The 20699-nt window shown below is 42.7% G+C and overlaps 1 protein-coding gene across 1 annotated transcript in view; it reads right to left on the bottom strand.

Annotated features, from left to right (window-relative positions):
* DNAAF8 (dynein axonemal assembly factor 8) overlaps positions 1-20699 on the bottom strand; it is a 96795-nt gene that overhangs the window by 25709 nt on the left and 50387 nt on the right. The window contains exons 16-23 of the mRNA XM_075719014.1: positions 18365-18680; positions 15489-15595; positions 12007-12161; positions 10466-10613; positions 6922-7053; positions 5272-5466; positions 3699-4025; positions 875-937 (exon numbers count right to left, since the gene is read on the bottom strand). Coding sequence (XP_075575129.1) covers positions 875-937; positions 3699-4025; positions 5272-5466; positions 6922-7053; positions 10466-10613; positions 12007-12161; positions 15489-15595; positions 18365-18680 — 1443 coding nt within the window. The remainder of the gene's footprint in view (positions 1-874; positions 938-3698; positions 4026-5271; positions 5467-6921; positions 7054-10465; positions 10614-12006; positions 12162-15488; positions 15596-18364; positions 18681-20699) is intronic.

Below are 20699 nucleotides of genomic sequence, written 5' to 3'. Positions count from 1 at the left end.
TTTAACCATCTACGTGCAAGGTAGATAATAGAAAAATAAAATCTGTTCGTCAAAACAAAATCATTACCATTCTTTTGTATTTATTACTGTCTGAAATCCATGTATTTCTATTTCCCAGGGCAATGTATCTGGAAGGTATCTAGCCAAAGTGTTCTCTTCTTTTAATGAGACCTTTTCTCTTTCCACATGTCTGTCTTTTATTTTGCTGGAATAATAAGAGTACATACAAAAGGTGGAACCAACTCTGAGGTCTTTGCCTTGTAACTTTTTAGCTCACATCCTCACAGTACCAATATTTTTCTTTGGTACTGGGGTTATTTCAAAGCACTTCTAGGATCTGTGAATTCCATGGTGCCTTGGGTGGCACTGTAATGCAAATGACAGAGCCCCTGTCTGAGAGTTAGGAAATGTGCATTCTGCTCTGATTTCTGTCACCCACTTGTCGGGCAATGGTCATCAACACATTTCACCTCTCTAGGCTTCAGTTACCCCCTCTGTAAAACATAATGAAACTCACCTTCTTTGAGATCTACAACTGAAAAGGGCCGCTAAAGAGCTGGCATTAATTACTGTTCTAGCCTACATTCCACATCAGCCCTAGATAGGTCATCCAGGCACGCACAGAAGCACTGCATAGAAGAAAGGTGATCTGGCAATACTACCACCTTCTACACCCCCGCCCCGTACCAAGTGGACCCATCTGTCCTTTTCTTCCTAATTGCCTGGGATTATGACATCTAACCAAAGGTTTACTAGTCCCATTTTAATGGCTCTGACAGAGGATGTAGAATTATAGTTTTCTTCAATCTATTTTAAGAGTATAAAATTACTTGTTTTTATCCAAGAGGCAACTGGTGCATACTTCTGGTCTTACCTTCAGCCCTGGACCTCTTGCCAGATGGTGGCAGGTATGTCATAGCAGGGCGGTGTTCTGCATCTATAAAAGGAAGGAGACGTATTTTTATGGATTTACAGATGTGGGACCTTCATTGTTTGGGGGCGGGGGGAAGGGGGCAGGGGGTGACAAGGGTAATTTTATTTAGCAGGGGAATGGCAGACATTGGACCAGCTGCAAAATATTGAAGAATCATAGAATCGTTTAGGTTGGAAAAGACCTTTAAGATCATCCAGCCCAACCATTAACCTAACATTACCAAGTCCACACTAAATCAATTAAGGGTAGACTAGACTAAACCATGTCCCAAAGTGCCACGTCTACCCATTTTTTGAACACTTCCAGGGATGGTGACTCCACCACCTCTCTGGGCAGCCTGTTCCAATGCTTGACTATCCTTTCCATGAAGAAATGTTTCCTAATATCCAATCTAAACCTCCCCTGATGCAGCTTGAGCCCATTTCCTCTTGTCCTATCGCTAACTACATGGGAGAAGAGACCAACACCCACCTCACTACAACATCCTTTCAGGTAGTTGTAGAGAGCAATAAGGTCACCCCTCAGCCTCCTTTCCTCCAGGCTAAACAACCCCAGTTCCCTCAGCCGCTCCTCATAAGGCCTGTGCTCCAGACCCTTCACCAGCTTCACTGCCCTTCTCTGAACATGCTCCAGCACCTCAATGTCTTTCTTGTATTGAGGGGCCCAAAACTGGACACAGTATTCCAGGTGCATCCTCACCAGTGCCAAGTACAGGGGGACAATCACTGCCCTGCTCCTGCTGGCCACACTATTCCTGATACAAGCCAGGATGCTGTTGGCCCTCTTGGCCACCTGGGCACACTGCTGGCTCACGTTCAGCCGGCTGTCGACCAACACCCCCAGGTCCTTTTTGGCAAGGCAGCTTTCCAGCCACTCTTCCCCAAGCCTGTAGGGTTGCATGGGGTTGTTGTGACCGAAGTGCAGGACCCGGCACTTGGCCTTGTTAAACCTCATACAGCTGGCCTCGGCCCATTGGTCCAGCCTGTCCAGGTCCCTCTGCAGGGCCATCCTACCCTCGAGCAGATCGACACTCCCACCCAACTTGGTGCCATCTGCAAATTTACTGAGGGTGCGCTCAATCCCCTCATCCAGATCGTTGATAACGATATTAAACAAGGCTGGCCCCAAAACGGAGCCCTGGGGAACACTGCTCGTGACCGGCCGCCAACTGGACTTAACTCCATTCACCACTACTCTCTGGGCTTGGCCACCCAACCAGTTTTTTACCCAGCGAAGACTATGCCCGTCCAAGCCATGAGCTGCCAGCTTCCTAAGGAGAGCTGTTCTCTAGCACAAAGACCTCTCCATTCCTCCCACAACAACAAAAATAGGAGGAAAAAATGTAATGACCTTATAAAAGAGATAGTGCGGGATGCTGAAGTCATGCTTCAGCTCTGCTCCTTTGTTCTTGACAATGGCTTTGGTAGGAAAGGCTGGCACTATGATTACAACCTCCCTCAATAAACTGATCTCACAGTTCTGCTTTTCTCTTGAGCCTTTTGGTCTCAAGATAAGGGCAGCAATACATGAATTCTCACAGTTTTATACACTAATTTGGGATGTCTGATGCCTTTTTTTTTTTGAAGGCCTCCTCTTCTTGCTCTCCAATCTCACCTAAGACACCCATGTCGTTCACTGTCAAATCTAACTTTTTGTGAGACTAAAATGAGTATCTTTTTCCAGACACCATCACATTTTCTTCTTTCTATTCAGTGAAGGCAATTTGTTACTCTGCACTACATAAGCACTGTACGTTTGACACAAGCATCTAAGTTTGTGTTGACAACAAAGGACCTTTGTTCCCCACAAAAAGATAGGGGAAGAGCTAAAAATTACAACGCATGAATGCACTTAGGGAACTGTGTCACTCCTCCTCAGTTGATACACGGTGCTACCACAATCTTTATTTCTCTGTTTCTGAATAATCAGAAATTGTCAGGCTCAGAACTGTTTATCTTTAGGTGTGAGGATTCAGGCATCCCCAAGAACAGAGGTGATATGCCAATATATTTCACATTAGAAGAAAACAGTGGGAGGTCATACTCTGCTGCTCCAAAGCATCCAATATCAGTAACACCATAGTCTGCACAGTGATTTAGTTTAAACATGCGTGGCTATACACTTCTTCCTACAGGAGAAAACTAGCAAGTTTATTATGCTGAAAGATCAACACTAGCATATTTCACTGAAGTCTGAGAAGCTTTTGACAACAAAGGTTTCCGTTCCTCATGAACTGTTCATTCTCTTCCAGGATAAAAAGAAATTATCAAGAAATCTGCTTTCTTCAGCTCTTGCAGGTTGGTCATACCTTTGTCTCCCTGAATACAGGACAAGGCTGGGGCATCTAGCTTCGACAAGTTAGGCACTGCAATTAGATGCCCATGTTCAGGTGGGATAGATCTTGGCCTCTGTTTCTCTGTCTCTCTTATATGCAGAGGCAAAATGCATAGTAGTGTTTCCTAGTCCTGCCTACTGCTGTAATATCTACTTAGTATTTATGGAGTACCTTGAGATCTTCAGAAAAGGCACCAGGCCATATATAGTCGCATTAAATTAATAGGCCAACTTGTAGATAAACTCAACTGGCTCCTGCTGATTTCATATGCCTCATCATTATTCAGCCAAGCACAGAATTTAACCCCAAATTATTAAGTTTTTCTGTGCCTGAGAAAAACCCATAGCACTGGATTCCTTTGTCCAAGTTCAATAAATTCCCAAACACCTTATACCTGAGGACATTATAAACAGTAAAAACATGTCTTACCAGTTACAAAATCTGCCTCTGTGAAGAAGAGGATGGCTTGTCTGATTGTCACCTCTGGGGTCAAGGCCATTACTGTCTGTAGAAGACTGCCACTTTTGCTTAGCTTCTCCCTGCATTGTGCTAATCTCTTCAATGCATCTGCAAGAACTTTGAAGGCATTGATCCGCCGTAATGCACACACAAGGACTGGGTTTGACATCAGTGTATCAAGGCTTCTTCGCCAGGAAGTGTCTCCAACCTCAAAAGGGGTTATTTCTCTGGCCTGAGATCGAGTGAGATGGGGCAACCACTTGAGACCTAGGAGCTCAAATCCTGAATCAGGTTCTTCTGCAAGTCAAGAGAAATCTGTTTAGCATCAGTTGACAGTATGTGTTTCATAGAAGCTGTTTTCTTCTGGAGACAAGTTCACATTGATGTTTTTACTAGACAACAAATTCCAAAACTGCTTTGACTTTGCCCCCTGTTGCATCCAAAATGGACTGTAATGCAGATATAGAAATATACTGGGAAAAACCACAAGATACAAATGCTAGGAAATTACATTACAGTGAAAACAAAAAAATGGGCTATCTGGGAAATCAACAGGGAGCCACAGAGAATAAGTGCAATGATTTGATTAGAGAACACAGCTAATGGAGAGGAGTTGAAAGGGATACTGAGAATACACTGATAACAATGTGGTTTGACACAGTATAGTCCATAATTATAGATCCTTTATGACCTGTCATAACATTCCATCTTAAGCTATATTCATTACAGTAATAAGCTACAATTTAATACTGACTTGTCTCTAAAGTAGCTTAAATGTTGTTGTGTTTGTAAAGTGGTCTTACTTCCAATATTTAGGGGCTCAATCTGTAAGTGCATGTTGCTGGAGGTTTCTGTCAACTAGAATTGCCTACCACAATACAGAACTTATTCTGTAGTATTGTTTCAAGAGAATAGAAAACAACATAATGTAAGACAGGGTGCCAGACTTCTGCCCTTTGTTAGTACACTTCCTGTATTATTAAACTTTGATGCAATCTGTATTGTGAAATTATGTAAAATCATCATCCTGCTTAGCACTTGACAGCAGTCTTCATGCAGTTGTAAGCATTTAATGCAGGGGATAGTGGTGTTATTCCTCCTGTGCGCATGACGAAACGAAGCATGAAGTGGTGAAGTGTCTTGCTTCTGATCACAAAGGATGTCAGTGGACAGAATAGAGTTTGTGATTTCTGAATTCCTGTTGCTGTGTCCCAATTACACAGCTGCTTTATCTCCCAGATAGAGATAGACACAATGCTTTGGATTATACAAAAGCCTAAACACATCTTTGAACTAATTTGACACTCTCTGAAGAAAATTATGCCCACCTGAGCTGTTTGCAATATGAAAAGTGGCCTTGCCCATGACTAACTAGCTATGATAAATTCTTCAGTTCTTAAGGCAAGTAAGCAAAGAAACCTGTCCTCCTTCCTGAAGCCCCTTTCACCACATTTTTCATAATGTTCCTGCTAGGATAAAAATTCCTACACAGGGTAAACTTTCCTGACCAACTTCTGCTGCCCTCCCCAAGAGCTGGGATCACCTGCACTCTGAGATTGATTATTGTGCCCAGGAAGAAGAATCTGATGAAGGAGCTCTCCGGCACTCTTCATAGTGTCCACTCCAACCAGCGTCAGCATGACAACTTGCTCCATTTCAGGATCAGAAGCATATGTTTGATTGCAGAAAAGATCAATAGGAATGTTGCGGGGCTCTGGCACTGCACTGAGGTTTCCTCCTAGCCAGAGAGATCATCAAAATAAAACCAGTTACCCCACGAAAACAAATCTCAAGTGTTTTTTAGTGTGAAGGAATTGACTAATTCTTGATTGAGCAAAGGCCAGTGCCTCACTGTGATACAGCTCCTCAAGCTGCAGCTCAGCATGGCCAGAAAAAGAATCATGCACGAGGAGTAGTATCACAGCAAACCCTTACTAATTAGTCACACCGCTTAACTGGAATTACTTTTTGCCATGTAAAGCAAATATATTCAGTCCTAATTCTGACACCCTTATTCACACCATTAAGCAGGGTTGGTAGATCTATAAAAAAATGATTTAAGGCATCAGTTTCAGATTGGTAACTAATGACTGACTTCACATTAAATTAATACTTCATTTTGCTTTCTAGATTACGCAGCATACAACTGAGGGCTAAATAGGGGACTGTTGTAATACAATGCATATAGCCATGGTCCTATCTGGACCAGTGTAGCCTGCAGAATCCCTAGCCCATCAGACATCTATGTTTGATTCCATGCTGTTTCACTACATGATTATTTAAGCAACTGTACAGATTAATATTTATTTGCTTAGTTATTCCTACATCTTAACATTTCATAATGCTAGAAAATGGTGAATGACATGCATTTGATTATTATTTTTCCTTATGATTTAGTGTGAATTTGGTTTCGGAGAGCAATCTACTTCAATTAAAAATCCTGATATCCAACATTTAAAATAATTTAATTAGTTAAATAAAACTATATTAACCTCCTGAATACATAACACTACCTGCAGTTAGTGAAATTAAGCATCTGATTACCATGACCTCCAAGTTTATAGAACTAGTAGATTTAAGACTCTCCTACCCATTTGAGTCATAGTGAACATGAAAACACATTTACTTGCTTTTTCAAGTCCTATCAATTTCCCAGCTTTGAATGAATGAGTTACTGAAGTGAATTCAACTCTATAAACCAAAAATAAGAACATCTAAGTGAAATAAAAAAGTGCCTTCTCTGCACCTACATAAGAAACTACAGCTGCCAACATTTATCATTTCAGCAAATTCTAGTTTTACATGCTTAACCACCAATTTAATTTTAATATTTTGACTTCTCTTGAAACTATGGCAATAAATATGTATTGATTGAATATTTAATTATGGTAGGTTTAAGGCTTAATTGGTTGCTATCATTTCACATTTAAATAACTTTTTTTCCTATACATTTTTAAATTTACTTTAAAAAAAAAGATATTTCCACTTCACTTTTCTACTGATTCTTCCATTCATTACCCAGCAGCAGAAGACATCCAATGAGAGTTACTATGATTGATAGACAGCAGAACACTACATGAGTTGTTATAGACAATAAGCATATTCTTAATGTTTTTATTCAGGAAAACCACCTAATAAGGCTGTCAGACTTTATAAAAGCCATAACAATGCATTTCCCATAGCTTTGACCTACCCAGTGTCTGCAGCAAGGTCTCGGTGTAAGGAGCCACATGAAAACACATGGAAGGGTCCAGCCCAGCAGTGGCAGGCAGGTTGCTCTGCCCGTTGCCAGGGAGGCCTTGCTTTGCCAGTTCATTCATCAGTCCTATGCACAGAAGAAAAGAAAACGTGAGGAATACAGAACTCTGTGATGCAGTCCGACATGAAAACACTCTTCTTATCAAATGTTTTGATTCATCTGACCACAGTTCCATTACAGAGATATTAATGTGGGCCATGCTGAGCTTACCTAAGGGACATGAAATGCAACTTAATCATCCCCTCTCCCCCAAACCATATTAACTTACAGTGCAGCAAGTAGCTGTTGAAAATTGAGGCTTAGCCACAGCTTTCTCTGGGGACACCTCTGCTTTGTGACCAGCACCCTAGTTGTTTCTATTACCTTCTAACTCCTGCTGTGAACTGAAATGTGGAACATATGCATAGAAGATACTACACAACTGCTGAATTATAATGTAAGAAGTGTCTTAAATAAATTGGTGTCCACAAGGAAGAGAAGTCACAAATCCTGCTTGAGTGCAGGCCCTCAGGGTAAGCAGCAAGGCCAGCGTCCTGCATCCTACACAGCACCATGTGGCTACAGGAGCATTGCTAGATTACAGACCTGAACAGAAACATCATGTTCTGCTCATTTAACTCCCAGTCTGGAAAATATCCAATTCCATGCCACTTTTACAGACACCAAGTGCTTGAAACTAGCAATCTCTCCGTTCCCATTCTTCCTCCAAAAGGCTGGGCTATGCGCAGACAGTGCATTAAGGTGCTGGCATAGAGTATACTTCCACAAAAATTTGTTCAGCCTACTGTAATAATATTTCAGACCACAGTTTTAAAGGCTTGTTATTTTTTAAATTCCTTCGTACACATTTGATTGCTTTCTACCATACAAGCTTGTCAAAAATTTACTGTAGTGTAGCATGGGAAATGGATTATTAGCGCTAGAGGCTGATGGCAAACCTCAGGTGTCAAACGTGGCACTGACGAGATTTGAGCTTGTACCACTGACAATCACCTAATCTGCTTTTCAAAATTCAGGTGGCATGAGTAACCAAAAAATGTGCCATCACTGCCACAGTAGCATTACCTGCTGTTTATTTAAACTCAATGCATGGCAAAAAGTAAAGCTTGGACAAAAGTTTCTGGTGTTTGATCCTCAAGACAGTCTTTGGGTAATAGATCTCTCTCTGCTCTATTTCAGGAATGATTGTTGAATTTTTCCTTGCTTTGAAAATTGAACAGTGTTCAAGACATTGAAGGGTGTCCTGGTTTCGTCTGGGATAGAGTTAATTTTCTTCCTAGTAGCAGGCATAGTGCTGTGTTTTGGATTTAATAGGAGAAGAATGTTGATAACACACTGATGGTTTAGTTGTTGCTAAGTACTGCTTATGCTAGTCAAGGACTTTTCAGCTTCCCATGCTCTGCCAGGTACACAAGAAACTGGGAGGGGGCACAGCCAGAATAGCTGATCCAAACTGACCAAAGGGCTATTCCATACCATATGATGTCATGCTCAGTATATAAACTGGGTGGGGGTTGGCCGGGGAGCAGCGATCGCTGCTCGGGAACTGTCTGGGTATTGGTCGGTGGGTGGTGAGCAATTGCATTGTGTATCACTTGCTTTGTATATTATTATCATTACTATTTTACTTTATTTTAATTATTAAACTGTTCTTATCTCAACCCAGGAGTGTTTCTCACTCTTACTCCTCCGATTCTCTTCCCCATCCCATTGGGGTAGGGGGAGCGAGCAAGTGGCTGCGTGGTGCTGGGGCTAAACCACGACAAAGGGGTAACTGCTTTTCAGAGGTATTGATTACAAATGCAAAACTTCCTAGTGTCATATTTACCATACTCAAATCCTAGTGCTGTTCTACACTTCCCAGAGGCCAAACCAAAGCTTATGTGGCAAGAATGTCAGCTTCCCCTCTCCAGGGCTCTGGAATATGGAATAATGTATCTCTCTGGATCAGTTCTGAAGCAATCACAGAACACATGGAAAGAGGCATTCACAAAATCTGTCTAGAAAGCAGCGGCGGGGGGGCGGCGCGCAGAGGGAAGAGTTCTCTACAATGAGGGAAAACATTTTACCTTTCTGGAATGTCCTTGTTCCAGTGCCCACCTATATATTTCTAGCGGAAATTTCCCCATGCAAAACATGAACACTGTAAACATCATCTGTGGCAGTCTGAGAAAAGCAGCAGAAACTGTACTTCTTTAGTGAGCAACTTTCCTTGGGTCTACAAGGCAGCAGGTGACACAGTGCTGTAATTAGTCTGCCATGATTAATCCACTGTGTCTGTACATGTTTTCAGGACATTCTGTGATAGTCTTGTGAGAAAAAGCAGAGGATTTTTTGAATTGTCATTTTTTTCCCAAACCTCTAAATGTGCTTTTCTATTGTGGATGCATTAAAGGAAGCAATTAGGCAGTGGATGAACATCTCCATCACGAGCTGTTTGTGGTGGTGTTAATAGAGGGGTCAGCAACAGTGATCCTCTTCTCTCAGCAGTGGTGTCTGAAGGGCAGGTTGCAGGAAAACAGATGCAGGAATGGACTCTCCTGCTGCAGGCAACATGCCCACTGCCAGAGCAGGAAGAAGCAGACAGGGCAGGTTCTTTGTTCCCTACTGATCACTGTTGCCTGTGATCTTCCCCACTTGAGACCACTGTCAGCTCATCCTTAAGAAAATCAAGTAATGTTTTTCCTGGACCAGAGCCTCCAAACAGAGCCTGACTCAAATAAGATGCTCTGGGGCAGTAACTTGTCTGGTTTTTGGCAGTCCCTACATATGGGCTAGATTTCAGATGCTTGGAAGTCACAAGTATGCAGAACTCAGGGATGAGGTTGACAGGATCAGATGCCATCCTCTGGCTCAGTGGCACATACATATTTTTGCTACCTGACCTCTCCGTGCAATAAGAATACCTAAGAGGAGATTATTGAGATAATGAAGCCAGGCCCATTATGGAGGTGTACAGTGGGAAGCCAAGACACAAGGCTCACAAATTCAAACAGAGGAGGTTCCAACTTGACATAAAGGAAAAATAGTTTCCCATAAGGACAGGTCAGGCATTGGAACCAAGGCCCAGAGAGGCAGGGGAATCTCCATCCCTTGAAGATTTTCAAGACCTGACTGAAAAAAGCCCTGAGCATCCTGATCTGAATTCAGTACTGATGCTGCGTTGAGCAGGATGTTGGATGAGAGACCTTCTAAGGTCCCTTCCAACATGAATTACTCTATGATTCTGAGTTCAAGAAGACTCCGGTGCTAAAGATCAAACAACTGACAAAGATCAACATGCTCTGTTGGATATGTAGTAGTAGTGACTGATTTACACGTAGGCCTGGAGATACATACAGCAAAACTATCAGGCCCTGATATTCTCACTAAATCTTTCCTGCAATGTAAAGGCTGTGGTTAGACTGTTAATGTTCAGCTCACACACGCTGAAATGCAAACCTTCTTTTCTGAGGATGTTGAGCAGTGAAAGCATTACCTTTTACCAACGCAGGAATGTGATGACTAGCATTCTCCTTTCTCAGCAACAAAATGAGACAGTGCATGCGTGGTTCAGCAGACAGCTCTCCTCTTGTAGAGCTGGTATCAGGTGAACTTGAAATCTTGCTAGGGCAAAATACAGCAATCTGAAATAATGAGGGCCAGATTAGACTACTAAATCTAGATGTAATTAATCACTATAGGGCTTAAGCAAATAGTTGAGTTACAATGGCATAACAAGATACAGCTCACCAGTAACATCCAATTACATCCAAAGCCACAGTCACTTCCAGTAACTGGGTGTTCACGCATCATCTATTCATTAGACAGAGGAACTTAATTTAAACCTCGGGGAAGACGCTTAACATAAAAATGTTCTGCCCTGCAGCTGGACTGGACTAAAACCACAACAGTTGTAACTCAGCTGATATGTGGTACCATCATAAGTCACTCATGCAAAAATAATCTTGAGTCCCAAATGAAGGGATGATTTTTTCAGAAACATTTAGCTCCAAACAGCACATTGAAGCAATAGTTGTTGCTGTTAACTTCTTAAGTGGCCATTTAGGAGCATGCTCCAAATATTTGGTAATTTGGGCTGTAGTGTTCCATAAGTAAGTAATGTTTATTCTACAAAATATTATGGTCAGGGAAAGTGTTTATTCCTCAGGCTTGATCACAGAACAAGCAGAAAAGAGGGGCTTTGTACACAGTTTAATTTGCAAAATGATGCATTTCCTGATTGACATAGCAAACAATCCTAAGCATGACAATTTAAAGGTGTCCACTCCTTTGTAAAAGAAAGTGTTATATAATTCCTGGGCAATTTATTGCATAAGAAATGCAGAACTGGGCTTCTTGCATATGTAAGTTTGACTGAAATCTGGCATTTATGATTATTGCTGTTTCCTTAGGCTGACTTGTCAAAATGCCAACTGCACTCTAACTCAAATCTATCATCATGTTAGACAGAGCTTCAGAGAAAAAGGAAAAAAAGTTGCTATTTTTGACAATAGGAAAGCTCTTTTTGCAACCCATCTGGAATGCATTAAACTAGGGGACTTCATGCTGAAAGGCCATGAGCAGTCCCAGAGGGACTGTGAAGTACATAATCAAACATCAGTCTGTTAGATGAAGACTGTTCTCCTGAATACATGTTTGCAGATTAGAAATTGTTATTTTGGTTTATGTGGCTACTGCCTGTTCTTGCCTTTTTTGAGATCAATGGCAAAATTCATGTTTGCCTTAGTAGGAGGAGGCCTGACTATGAATTTACACTTCTGTTCTCAGTGAGAGGCTGAGGCCTGGTGTGGCTTTCCTACTAAAGAAAAAAAAAATATCACTGAAAGCAACCAGAGTACCACTCACAGGAATACAGAGAACGTAAGTGCTGGCTAGCTAGTAAAGAGAGAATGAGTGTCCTTGAGAACACTTACTAAAGGAGTGTCGGCTCACACATCCATAAGCTCACAGCATAATTAGTTTCAGATCAACTAGTAACCCAAGGCATACAACTGAGCTGTGTGTTCTGTCCAGTACCTGACTTTTTGTCATGCTCAGCACAATGGCTTGCTTGGGTGAAAGCTGCAGCTGTCTGATTCCTTGCAGAACAAACCCCCGATGAGTACAGACCGAAATCACGTTACCGTATGCATGAGGAGATACCACAGGTGACACCAACAAAATGATGTCCCCTAGATCAAAAAGAGGGTAAGAAAAACAGCATATTATTTCCACAGAAGCCATGGTATCAATGCAAGGCAACTCTCACAGTGGCTAGTTCCAACCTGAAGCACATCTCAACTGGTGACACTGTATTTTACGGTTTATTTGCTCTATCCAGCTCATAATGACTGCTATGGGAGGCCAACCTAGAATGGAAAAGCTTATGGCATCGTCAATAATATTATTATGAATCATCTACCCCAGATAGTCTGTCTCATCAGGTCTATCTAGCTATCTATGAGCTATTCTTCTATCTTCGGGGTGTCTATGCTCTCAATTCACGTGCTAGCCCCTGCCAGGCTGCGTTTGAGCTGCTACCCTTACAGCTAGCAATCTCACAGCAGTCGGTTCCCTCAAGGACTAAGGACCCGATAAGCCTGGCCACACTGACGAGTAACTAAATATGGTCAACAAGACCAATTGGTGATTTGTCCACTATAATGTGCGTGAAGCAACTCCAGCCATTCCTCTCTGCTATTATTGGTGGTCCTAGCCTGTAGCTAGCTTCTACAGTCTTGTTCAGCACTACCTTCTGCTTCCTCTTGTCCCTTCTTTAGTCCTCTCTCTAACCTTCATCCCAGAGCTTTCATTGTGGCAGGGGCTCCTGAATCTTTGGACCAGCCTGTGATCATGACCTCACCTCACTCTTTGGTTTGGTACCATCTGTGGCTTCACAGGTTCCTGTCCTTGGCTATCATGATAATGGTATCAGCCAGCTCTCTCCTACCTGACTCTTATCCACTAGGTCTGGCTGCTTGTGCTCTCCTTGTATCCCTCAATCCAGTAGATAAGGTTGTAGAAGCAACTGGAATTTACTTTGGGTTAGAACCTTGGATTTTTAGACTCCTGTTTTCCAAGTTGAACCCCAAGCTCACTGCCAACAGGGTGGCAACAACATACACTAGGAGCAAGCTCAGGAGACAGAACCTACAAGACCTCCTGAGCAGTGTCTAAGCCCCATCTTAGGTACTACAGGACAAGCTCAAGACTTTTCCCTGAAGCCTCTGATCTACCTAAGGTCTGTTGCTTTGTTCTAATCTTATCTTGAGGGTCTGCTTTTACCATCACCTTCATTATTACACTGTCCTAGTCCTAATATTGCTTTTTTTTTCTGTACACAATATACATTCAGATCTCCATAACCTGCCAAGAGTGAGCTCTGAAGAAGACAAATCCTCAGCATCACTTCTACATGGGTTTCCTCTACGCTGCCCCGTTAATTTCTCTTGGCTCTAACCAAATGATATAATGGGACTTTGGAAGTATTTCAGTCTGTGTCCCAATTACAATATTGGGGGTAGGACTATCAGCAGTGAACATTTTTTTTGGTTCTAGACTTTGAGATATGGATATCTGTCCCCGCAAGAATCTGACCAAGGCTCAGCCTGGTAGTTCAAAGCAACAGCAATAAAGCAAGGGAAAGCTTGTGTTTATTACTAAGGATAGGACAGGCAGACTGTTTCTTTGCCTAAAATTTGTATTTGGCTTTATGGCTTTAATTTTGCTGGCTTTGAGCCAGACTGACATTAGTGCCACATTCACTATATGTGAACTGTCAAAATTTAGGGTTGCAGGTGGTAAGATTTTGGTTCCTCTTGAGTTGATAACACTTTAAAAAAACCCCACAAAACCAAAACAAACCCAAACCATTTTTCACATACACATATCCCAAATCAGGGAATACCTGCTAGGGTCAGTAAAACTTTGATTACTGAGAAAGGGCAGATATATCTGGTGGGAGTAGCAGTATATTTGTTCTGCATGCTCTGCATGGGTATACCTTCCTGTCTCCAAGAGAAGCTGCTGGAGACCTGAGGGAAGGAGTCAGTGAATGCTTCCTTTCCTTAAAACCCCATAGGGTGTCTTCTCCCAGACCAGATTTCAGCTTCTCTTCTGAGTGTCATGATACAATCATCTCTCTGAGGAGCAAAGCTTGAAAATGACTTCCCAAGCCCAAATACAGATGGAACGTGGTGTGGTGTAACTCAGCAGCCCACATCAAATGTGAATCATTAATGGCCATAAAAGGAAGGGGAGGCAGAAAATGTGACTCATTCCATCAGAAGCAACCAGCTGCCATCAATACCAATCCCAAATAACACAGAGCCAATGGCTGTCTGCCAAGCTACTTGAGTTAACATGCCCAGTTATACAAAAGAGAGTATCTCAAAGGTGAGATTTCCACCCCCCTTCCCCCTTTCTCCCTTCCCCATTTTCTTTCTGCCACCCTCTGTCACTTTCTGCTCTTTTCATCTTTTTGATTTATGTTTTCATTCTTTTCTCATGTGTTCTTTCCTTTGGCAATATAATTTTCTGTGCCTTCTTTCTATGTCAGTACAACCCTGCTTTCCTTCTGCCATCTTCTCCCTGACAGCTGCTGAGCTTCCACACCCCTCAGGTTTTTTTCCTGTGAAACTATCTTCAGTTGTGGGAGTAGAAACTAGATAGTAATGCTCTAACAGCATTGTCTAAAAATCACTTGTGCCCAAGATCTGCTGTGGCAGGCCCCACTAGAGAAGACTGTCAGTACATTGGCCTGCTACAGCAGACACCCCTACACCACACAGATCCTTCTTAGCTGGTTATAAGGCCTGCGTGCTTTGGCAGGTTTCTCTTGAACACAGTCAGCTTGCTAGGTACAAATTCATAAGCTGGAAGCCTACTCCTACAAAGGGAAAAGGGGGATTTGGGCAGAGCCAGGTGATAGCCAGTTAATATTAGCCCCACAAAGTGCTTTCTTTTCTGATTGTGTGGTCAGTCCTGCCCTGAATGAAGTCTTAACCATTTCATACCCACAGTAATAATATTCAACTCTTCACCAGTAGAGGTAGATTATCTCTAATCAATTACACAGGCAGTTTAAGGACGCTGTTAGGTCTTCACATGACTGTTTCTTTGATGAACAGGCCCGTGTGTAGAGATTTCCCATGGGGGTTTTTTGGGGGTATTTTTGTTGTTGTTGTGGGTTTTTTGGTTTTGTTTTGGTTTTTGAGTGGTGGTGGGGGGGTTGGGTTGGTTTTTTTGGTTGGTTTTTTTTATGCTTCAGTGAAATCTAAGCAGCCTACAGGACTCTAGCAGCTACTCCCACGAGGAGGATGAGGTGATAACATTCCTCTGTCACTTCATTTTAGGCAACAGTGTTTCACTAGAAATTTATTCCTGGCTCTAGAGCTGGCCAGGTCACAGCACTGGGCAATCCAGGGAGGCAGAATTCCTGAAACCGGTGGGCTGAAGTAAGGTAATATTATCAGTGAAGGAGAACCATAAAACCTCAAGATTCATTCCCTAACACTGACCTTTGGTAGTTGAGACAAGCATCGCTGGAGGTCGAGACAACACTGTGCCCTGGAGATGAACCTTTTCTTCATCTGCTTCTGCCCTAGTTGATGAAGGACTCCGAGAGCTAAAGAAAAACAATAAATATTGAAAGCTGTTATGCCAGGTTCTGACTCAAACCTACTTTCAGCAACAAACCTAGGGCCACAGAAGCTTCTCTGGTAAAACTGTTTTACTGGCAAAACCATTTCAATCCCTTGTCCCTGACATGAACTGCATCAAGGTCTCTCTGACTGAACATCTTTTTGTATTACTCCCCCCGAGGCTCTCCGTGTTCAATTAAGAGTAGCTAATGCAAAGTAGCCAGCCTGGCAAGAAAACCTGGGAATCAAGAAATATGTCAGGCTGTATTACCAGAGCTTTTCCTACCCACAGATACATCACTTTTGGTTCTTTAGCCAGAGTTTAACCAGTTTTAAAGGTTCATGTTGGGCAACAAGCACAATCAAGTCTGGCAGAGATGTTCATGGCAGTGAAATCTCTACAGCATTCCTGCACACCCAGAAGGACCAAATCACGGCACAGTGAACATAAGGCGTGGTTCTGAAAGCCAGGGACTGACAGCAACACAAACTGCAGTCTGTGAAACAGTTTGGCTAGGTCTGTGAAGTGCAGGCTGCTCAGGCAAACCTGCCTGCCTCATCCCCTACCACCACTGAGTTGGCTGGTATAACATCCTGGTTGTTCACTCCCAGGAGACCATGGCATTTGCAAGTATAATCTGAAAACTGCAATCTGAGTTGCAGTTTGTATTCTTGTCTCCCAGTGGACCAAATTACCAGCATTAGGAGAAAGACAAGTGCATTATTTAGAATGTAGCACCCCTCTGGACTGGCTAAGTTATACCAGAGAAGCAGAATTCATCATCTTTGTAAGAAATAAAAAGCATCCCTGAGGAAAACAAACAAGTAAATAAAGAGAATGAAACTTTGCCAAACTGATTTTTTTCAAATCTTAAAAGTAAAAGTTATGAGTCACTGTTCATGGCCAAGCAGAACTGAACTCCAACACACAGTCCCTCCATGAGCATCAGATTAATTCTACATGGGAGCACTTTGCCACTCTGCAGAAAGCACCAACAGGACTGCAGATTACCTCACCTCTAGGCTGCTGCCACTGACACAGTGTGCCACACTGCACTCAGCATCCAGGACCAGAAGGGATCTTTAAAAACCTGTCCAGAACTTGCCGGTGCAGGACCTTGTCTGAGCTTTCTGCAGGGGAGTTTCACCACAGCACTGTTTATTCAGTTCAACAATATTAAAAGGAGATGCCCAGGGCCTGAAAACCCCAGTGTAGAGGCTGGCATCCCATGTGATTACACAGGCCTGTGTGACAAGCATGACAGCCAGGGAGAGAAGATCTGTAGTTTGATATTCTCCTGGTTGGTGGAAATTCCTTGAAGCCCTAAGCCAAATCTTTCGATAAAGCCCTGTAAAACAAATGCTTCAAGCCACAGATCTACCTATGCTTGGAACAACCACAGGGGTGTCTTTCAGCAGCCAAAAAGACACGTGCCTCTTTTCTTCCCTCTGCAGGCCAGTCTACTCTGATCCTCCAGACGAAAGGGGTCTCCGAGTGCAGCAGAGCCCTTCATTTATACACACAGGATTAAATGTGCTTCCTGCATCCTTAGGTTTGAGTCTCTGCCCAGGAAGTTGCAAGATTGTCAGGAAGGGAAGTGATTGTTTTGTACTGTAGAAAGTACTCATCTTCATCAAGGAAAAGCTGCAGAGAGGTTTGGGAACAGAGTGCTGGGAAGGACTGCAAGAGAGTCCAGGCTACTGCTCCAGCCTTCCCTCTGCCTCTCTGCAGGTGCAGATGGTGTGCAAGGGCTGCTCAGTGCCAACTTCCACAGAGCTGCTGAAGCTCTGCTCCCTGCCCCCCACCCTTTTCCTTCACACACCTCTGCTCTGCTGAGTAAGGCCAATAGCAGGCATTCTGGCAGCCCAACATCAATGTTATAAACCAAACAACTTTAATCTTAAAAAACACTAGGTAAAACCATTTCTGTCCAAGACAGTTTAAGTGAGTCTTTGGGAGCTGCAGTCCCCCTCCCTGTAGCTCTACACAGCAGAGCACAGACGGTCTAGGTTGCATGATGGATTAATAGATGCTTAAAAGCCCAGTTCCCTCTGCAGCCATATCCAGACCCATCTGAGAGAGAGATTCCAGACTCCTGAATGTCACTTGTTCCTAGCACTTTTTGGCACCCTATTGCTATGCCATCAGTTCCTAAATTGCATTTCTCATGCTGTTTGCTAGAGTTAAAAGTTTATAAGTCACCCTTCATTGTCACACACTTCTGTCATAATCCTCCAAAGAACCTTTTCTATCTGAAGCCCCTTATCTCTGATTAGTTGATACAGAAGGGACATAGGGCAAAGCTAGACCAGGCTTTCTAGCAAAGGGCCACTCAGTGGCACACAATTGCAGCCCTTCTCCAGCACCAGGCACAGCTGGAAGAGGTCTCAAATCAGTCTGATCAGATGTTTCAGGCACAGAGGGCCCAAGAGCAGGTGATGCAAGCGTATGAATTACAGGCCTAGCTACCAGGAGCAAGTGATGGGAAGCAACTGCAAGAGTCCCACACCTGACACCTTGACACATCTATTATGTGCTGCAGAGTAGACAGTCCTGTGAGAGGGACTTTTGCAGATTCTAGTACCTGGCTTGGAAATACAAAAGTAGACAGATTGCTCCCACCCTGCACTCTTGTTCACTTTAGCAGAAGACTGATATGTAAAGACACAGTACACTAGCTGCGTGCCTGCCTGGCCATGTCACACTTTGCCTGTGAGAACAACCATAGTTCAAAAACATCCAGGGTCATCACCTTGCTCTGTTGTTGCATAGGGAAGCTGGATCCAGGACACCAGCATGCAGTGCTGTATGAGCAGCCCTCCCTCCAAACCAGAGGCACAGGTCCCTGTGCACACAGCTGTCCAGGTGCGGCAGGTAGGCAAGAGGCTCTGCTTGGCTCCTGCAGTAGTTGGCATTGATGGAACTGCAGTCTGTCACACTTGCCAGCTGCGGGTCAGACGGCCCAATGATATTCTGCAAGGTGCTACGTGCTTTAGGCCCTCTCACACCTAATGCCAGCACTGGTGGCACCTTACCAGTCTTTGAAGTATAGGGAGAAGGCAGCTTTTCTGTGAAAGACAAACATACATGTCACTAAAACATGGAACAACCTACTCCAAGGTCATTCATTCCACTCAAGTGCTCTTTTCAGATCTGTCATAGCCAGGCTTCAACAAAGTAACCTACTGGTTACCTGTCCTGTAGGTGATATGCTGGCAACCAGCTTCATATTTTTACCCAATAGTAAATCTGAGATTATTCAAGGTAGTCTGTTAAAGAAAGAGGAGCTGGTTGCCTCATATTTGCTGGGGAAAGGAGTGTGTACAAGGATTAGTTACCATGGAGCAGCTGATACACTAGATATAGTGTATATTTTTAATCAGATATGGGAAAGCTGGGAAGGGGATCACAAACTAGAAATTCATAGACTTCTTTTCTAGATTTTTTCCTTCTGCATCAAATAGAGATTTTGTACTATTTTGTAAGATGACATATCCAGGCTAATATTTAATTAGCCGCCCTTATTTCTCTGCCAGGACTTGAATTGTGGCTTTCCTTATTTCCTGCAACAACTCTTCCCTATGTCTCTGGCAAACCTTTCTCCATGTCTACTGTCAGCATAGTTGGGATTCAGTAAGTAACCCCAGAAAAAGAGCAAATTTGGCTCCTCTACAGTTCTTACTGCAGATGTTAGTAAAAGAAGGAAGGTGCGTCATTTTCTTCCCTGAGGTTTAAAAACATATTCAGTTACATCATTTGTTGCATAAGAATCAGAAGCCAGAACATAAGTCTCCAGAGCAGGTAGATAATGGAGAAACTGGCTGCAAATATTTAAAATAATAATCTTAAAGTTTTCAAGCTAAGGCTAAAAATGTAATTTACAAACTTGCATAGCAGTTCTCAGCTCAAATGAATTGTCTCTTCATACAAAATGTTCCTAAATAATGGTGCATGGTACAGAGCACTGAAGCAGATCTGCTGCCTGTCATCTCCTAATGACTGCTGATTTTATAGTTTTCTTATTAATTTCTGAAGTCCTTCATTTCTCCAGCTATCAGTATGAATGTATTACGTGCACAGCACTGGGAAAACTGCAATTCCACTTCTAAGGCAGTCTGCTCCTATTGTTTTCAAAAGTAAAAATGGGGAAGAGAGACTAGAGAATTTTTCTCTGCTTAAGCTGGTCTTCACTCACCTTATGCCTGAGGAAAAGGAAACCCATTTCTCTCACTCTCACCCTGCCTGTACCTTTCCCCAAGAGAAATGGACTGCCTGTATTTGTGATGGTGTCACATACAAACCTTCCAGGAGAACTTCTTGGCTTAAAAGAAAGTACAGGCCATACTATACTCCAGCGGCATTCTCTATACTTTGCAGCTAATGTAATGCCTGTTGCTCTAGAGTTATATTGCATTAGCAACTAATAATATTCCATACACAGTTTAAGACAGGCTTCATTATCTCTATTTCACAAATGGAAAAAAATAAAGACTTGGGTGGTACATGCCAATATTTGAAAACATTGGTGTCTAATGTTAAAGATTTAGTGACTTCAGTTCAGAGACCCATATCATTTTTGTTTACCTTATCTTCTTGGTCTCCCATCTCAGACCATCTTCTATTAGCAAATGTGACATTTTGGTGATGGCTTATAAGCCAATGCAATTACAGGATGGCTAGATCAGTACTTTTGCCCATGATTCTGAAGTCCCATAGGCAATGGGACTTCCACAGCTAAAACCTTCAGGAAAAATCAGTTGGAACTAATTTAGTATATTTCACTCACACAAGTCTAACCCTGGAGCTTAGAGCACTGCAATCTGGGAAAGATCGCTGCAAAGGAACAGCAACTAAAGCTGTTTGAGACACAAAAATGTATCAAGGGTTAAAAATTCAACTCATGGATATTCAACTCTGGGAACAGAAGGAAAGAAACACCCCAAGATCTTTTATAATTTCTTTTGGGAAAGACACAGGAACTGATAAAGCAGCACTCATGTAAATCTGATACCCTCTCCCCCATGCCCACAGCACCATGTCACTCTTCACCTTAGTTCACAGATCTTTGCCTTCACCTCAGTATCATC

Source organism: Pelecanus crispus, chromosome 11, assembly GCF_030463565.1.
Source record: "Pelecanus crispus isolate bPelCri1 chromosome 11, bPelCri1.pri, whole genome shotgun sequence".
NCBI lineage: Eukaryota > Metazoa > Chordata > Aves > Pelecaniformes > Pelecanidae > Pelecanus > Pelecanus crispus.
Note: the sequence above shows the minus strand (reverse complement) of the source record. Positions and strands in the feature narration are given on the sequence as shown.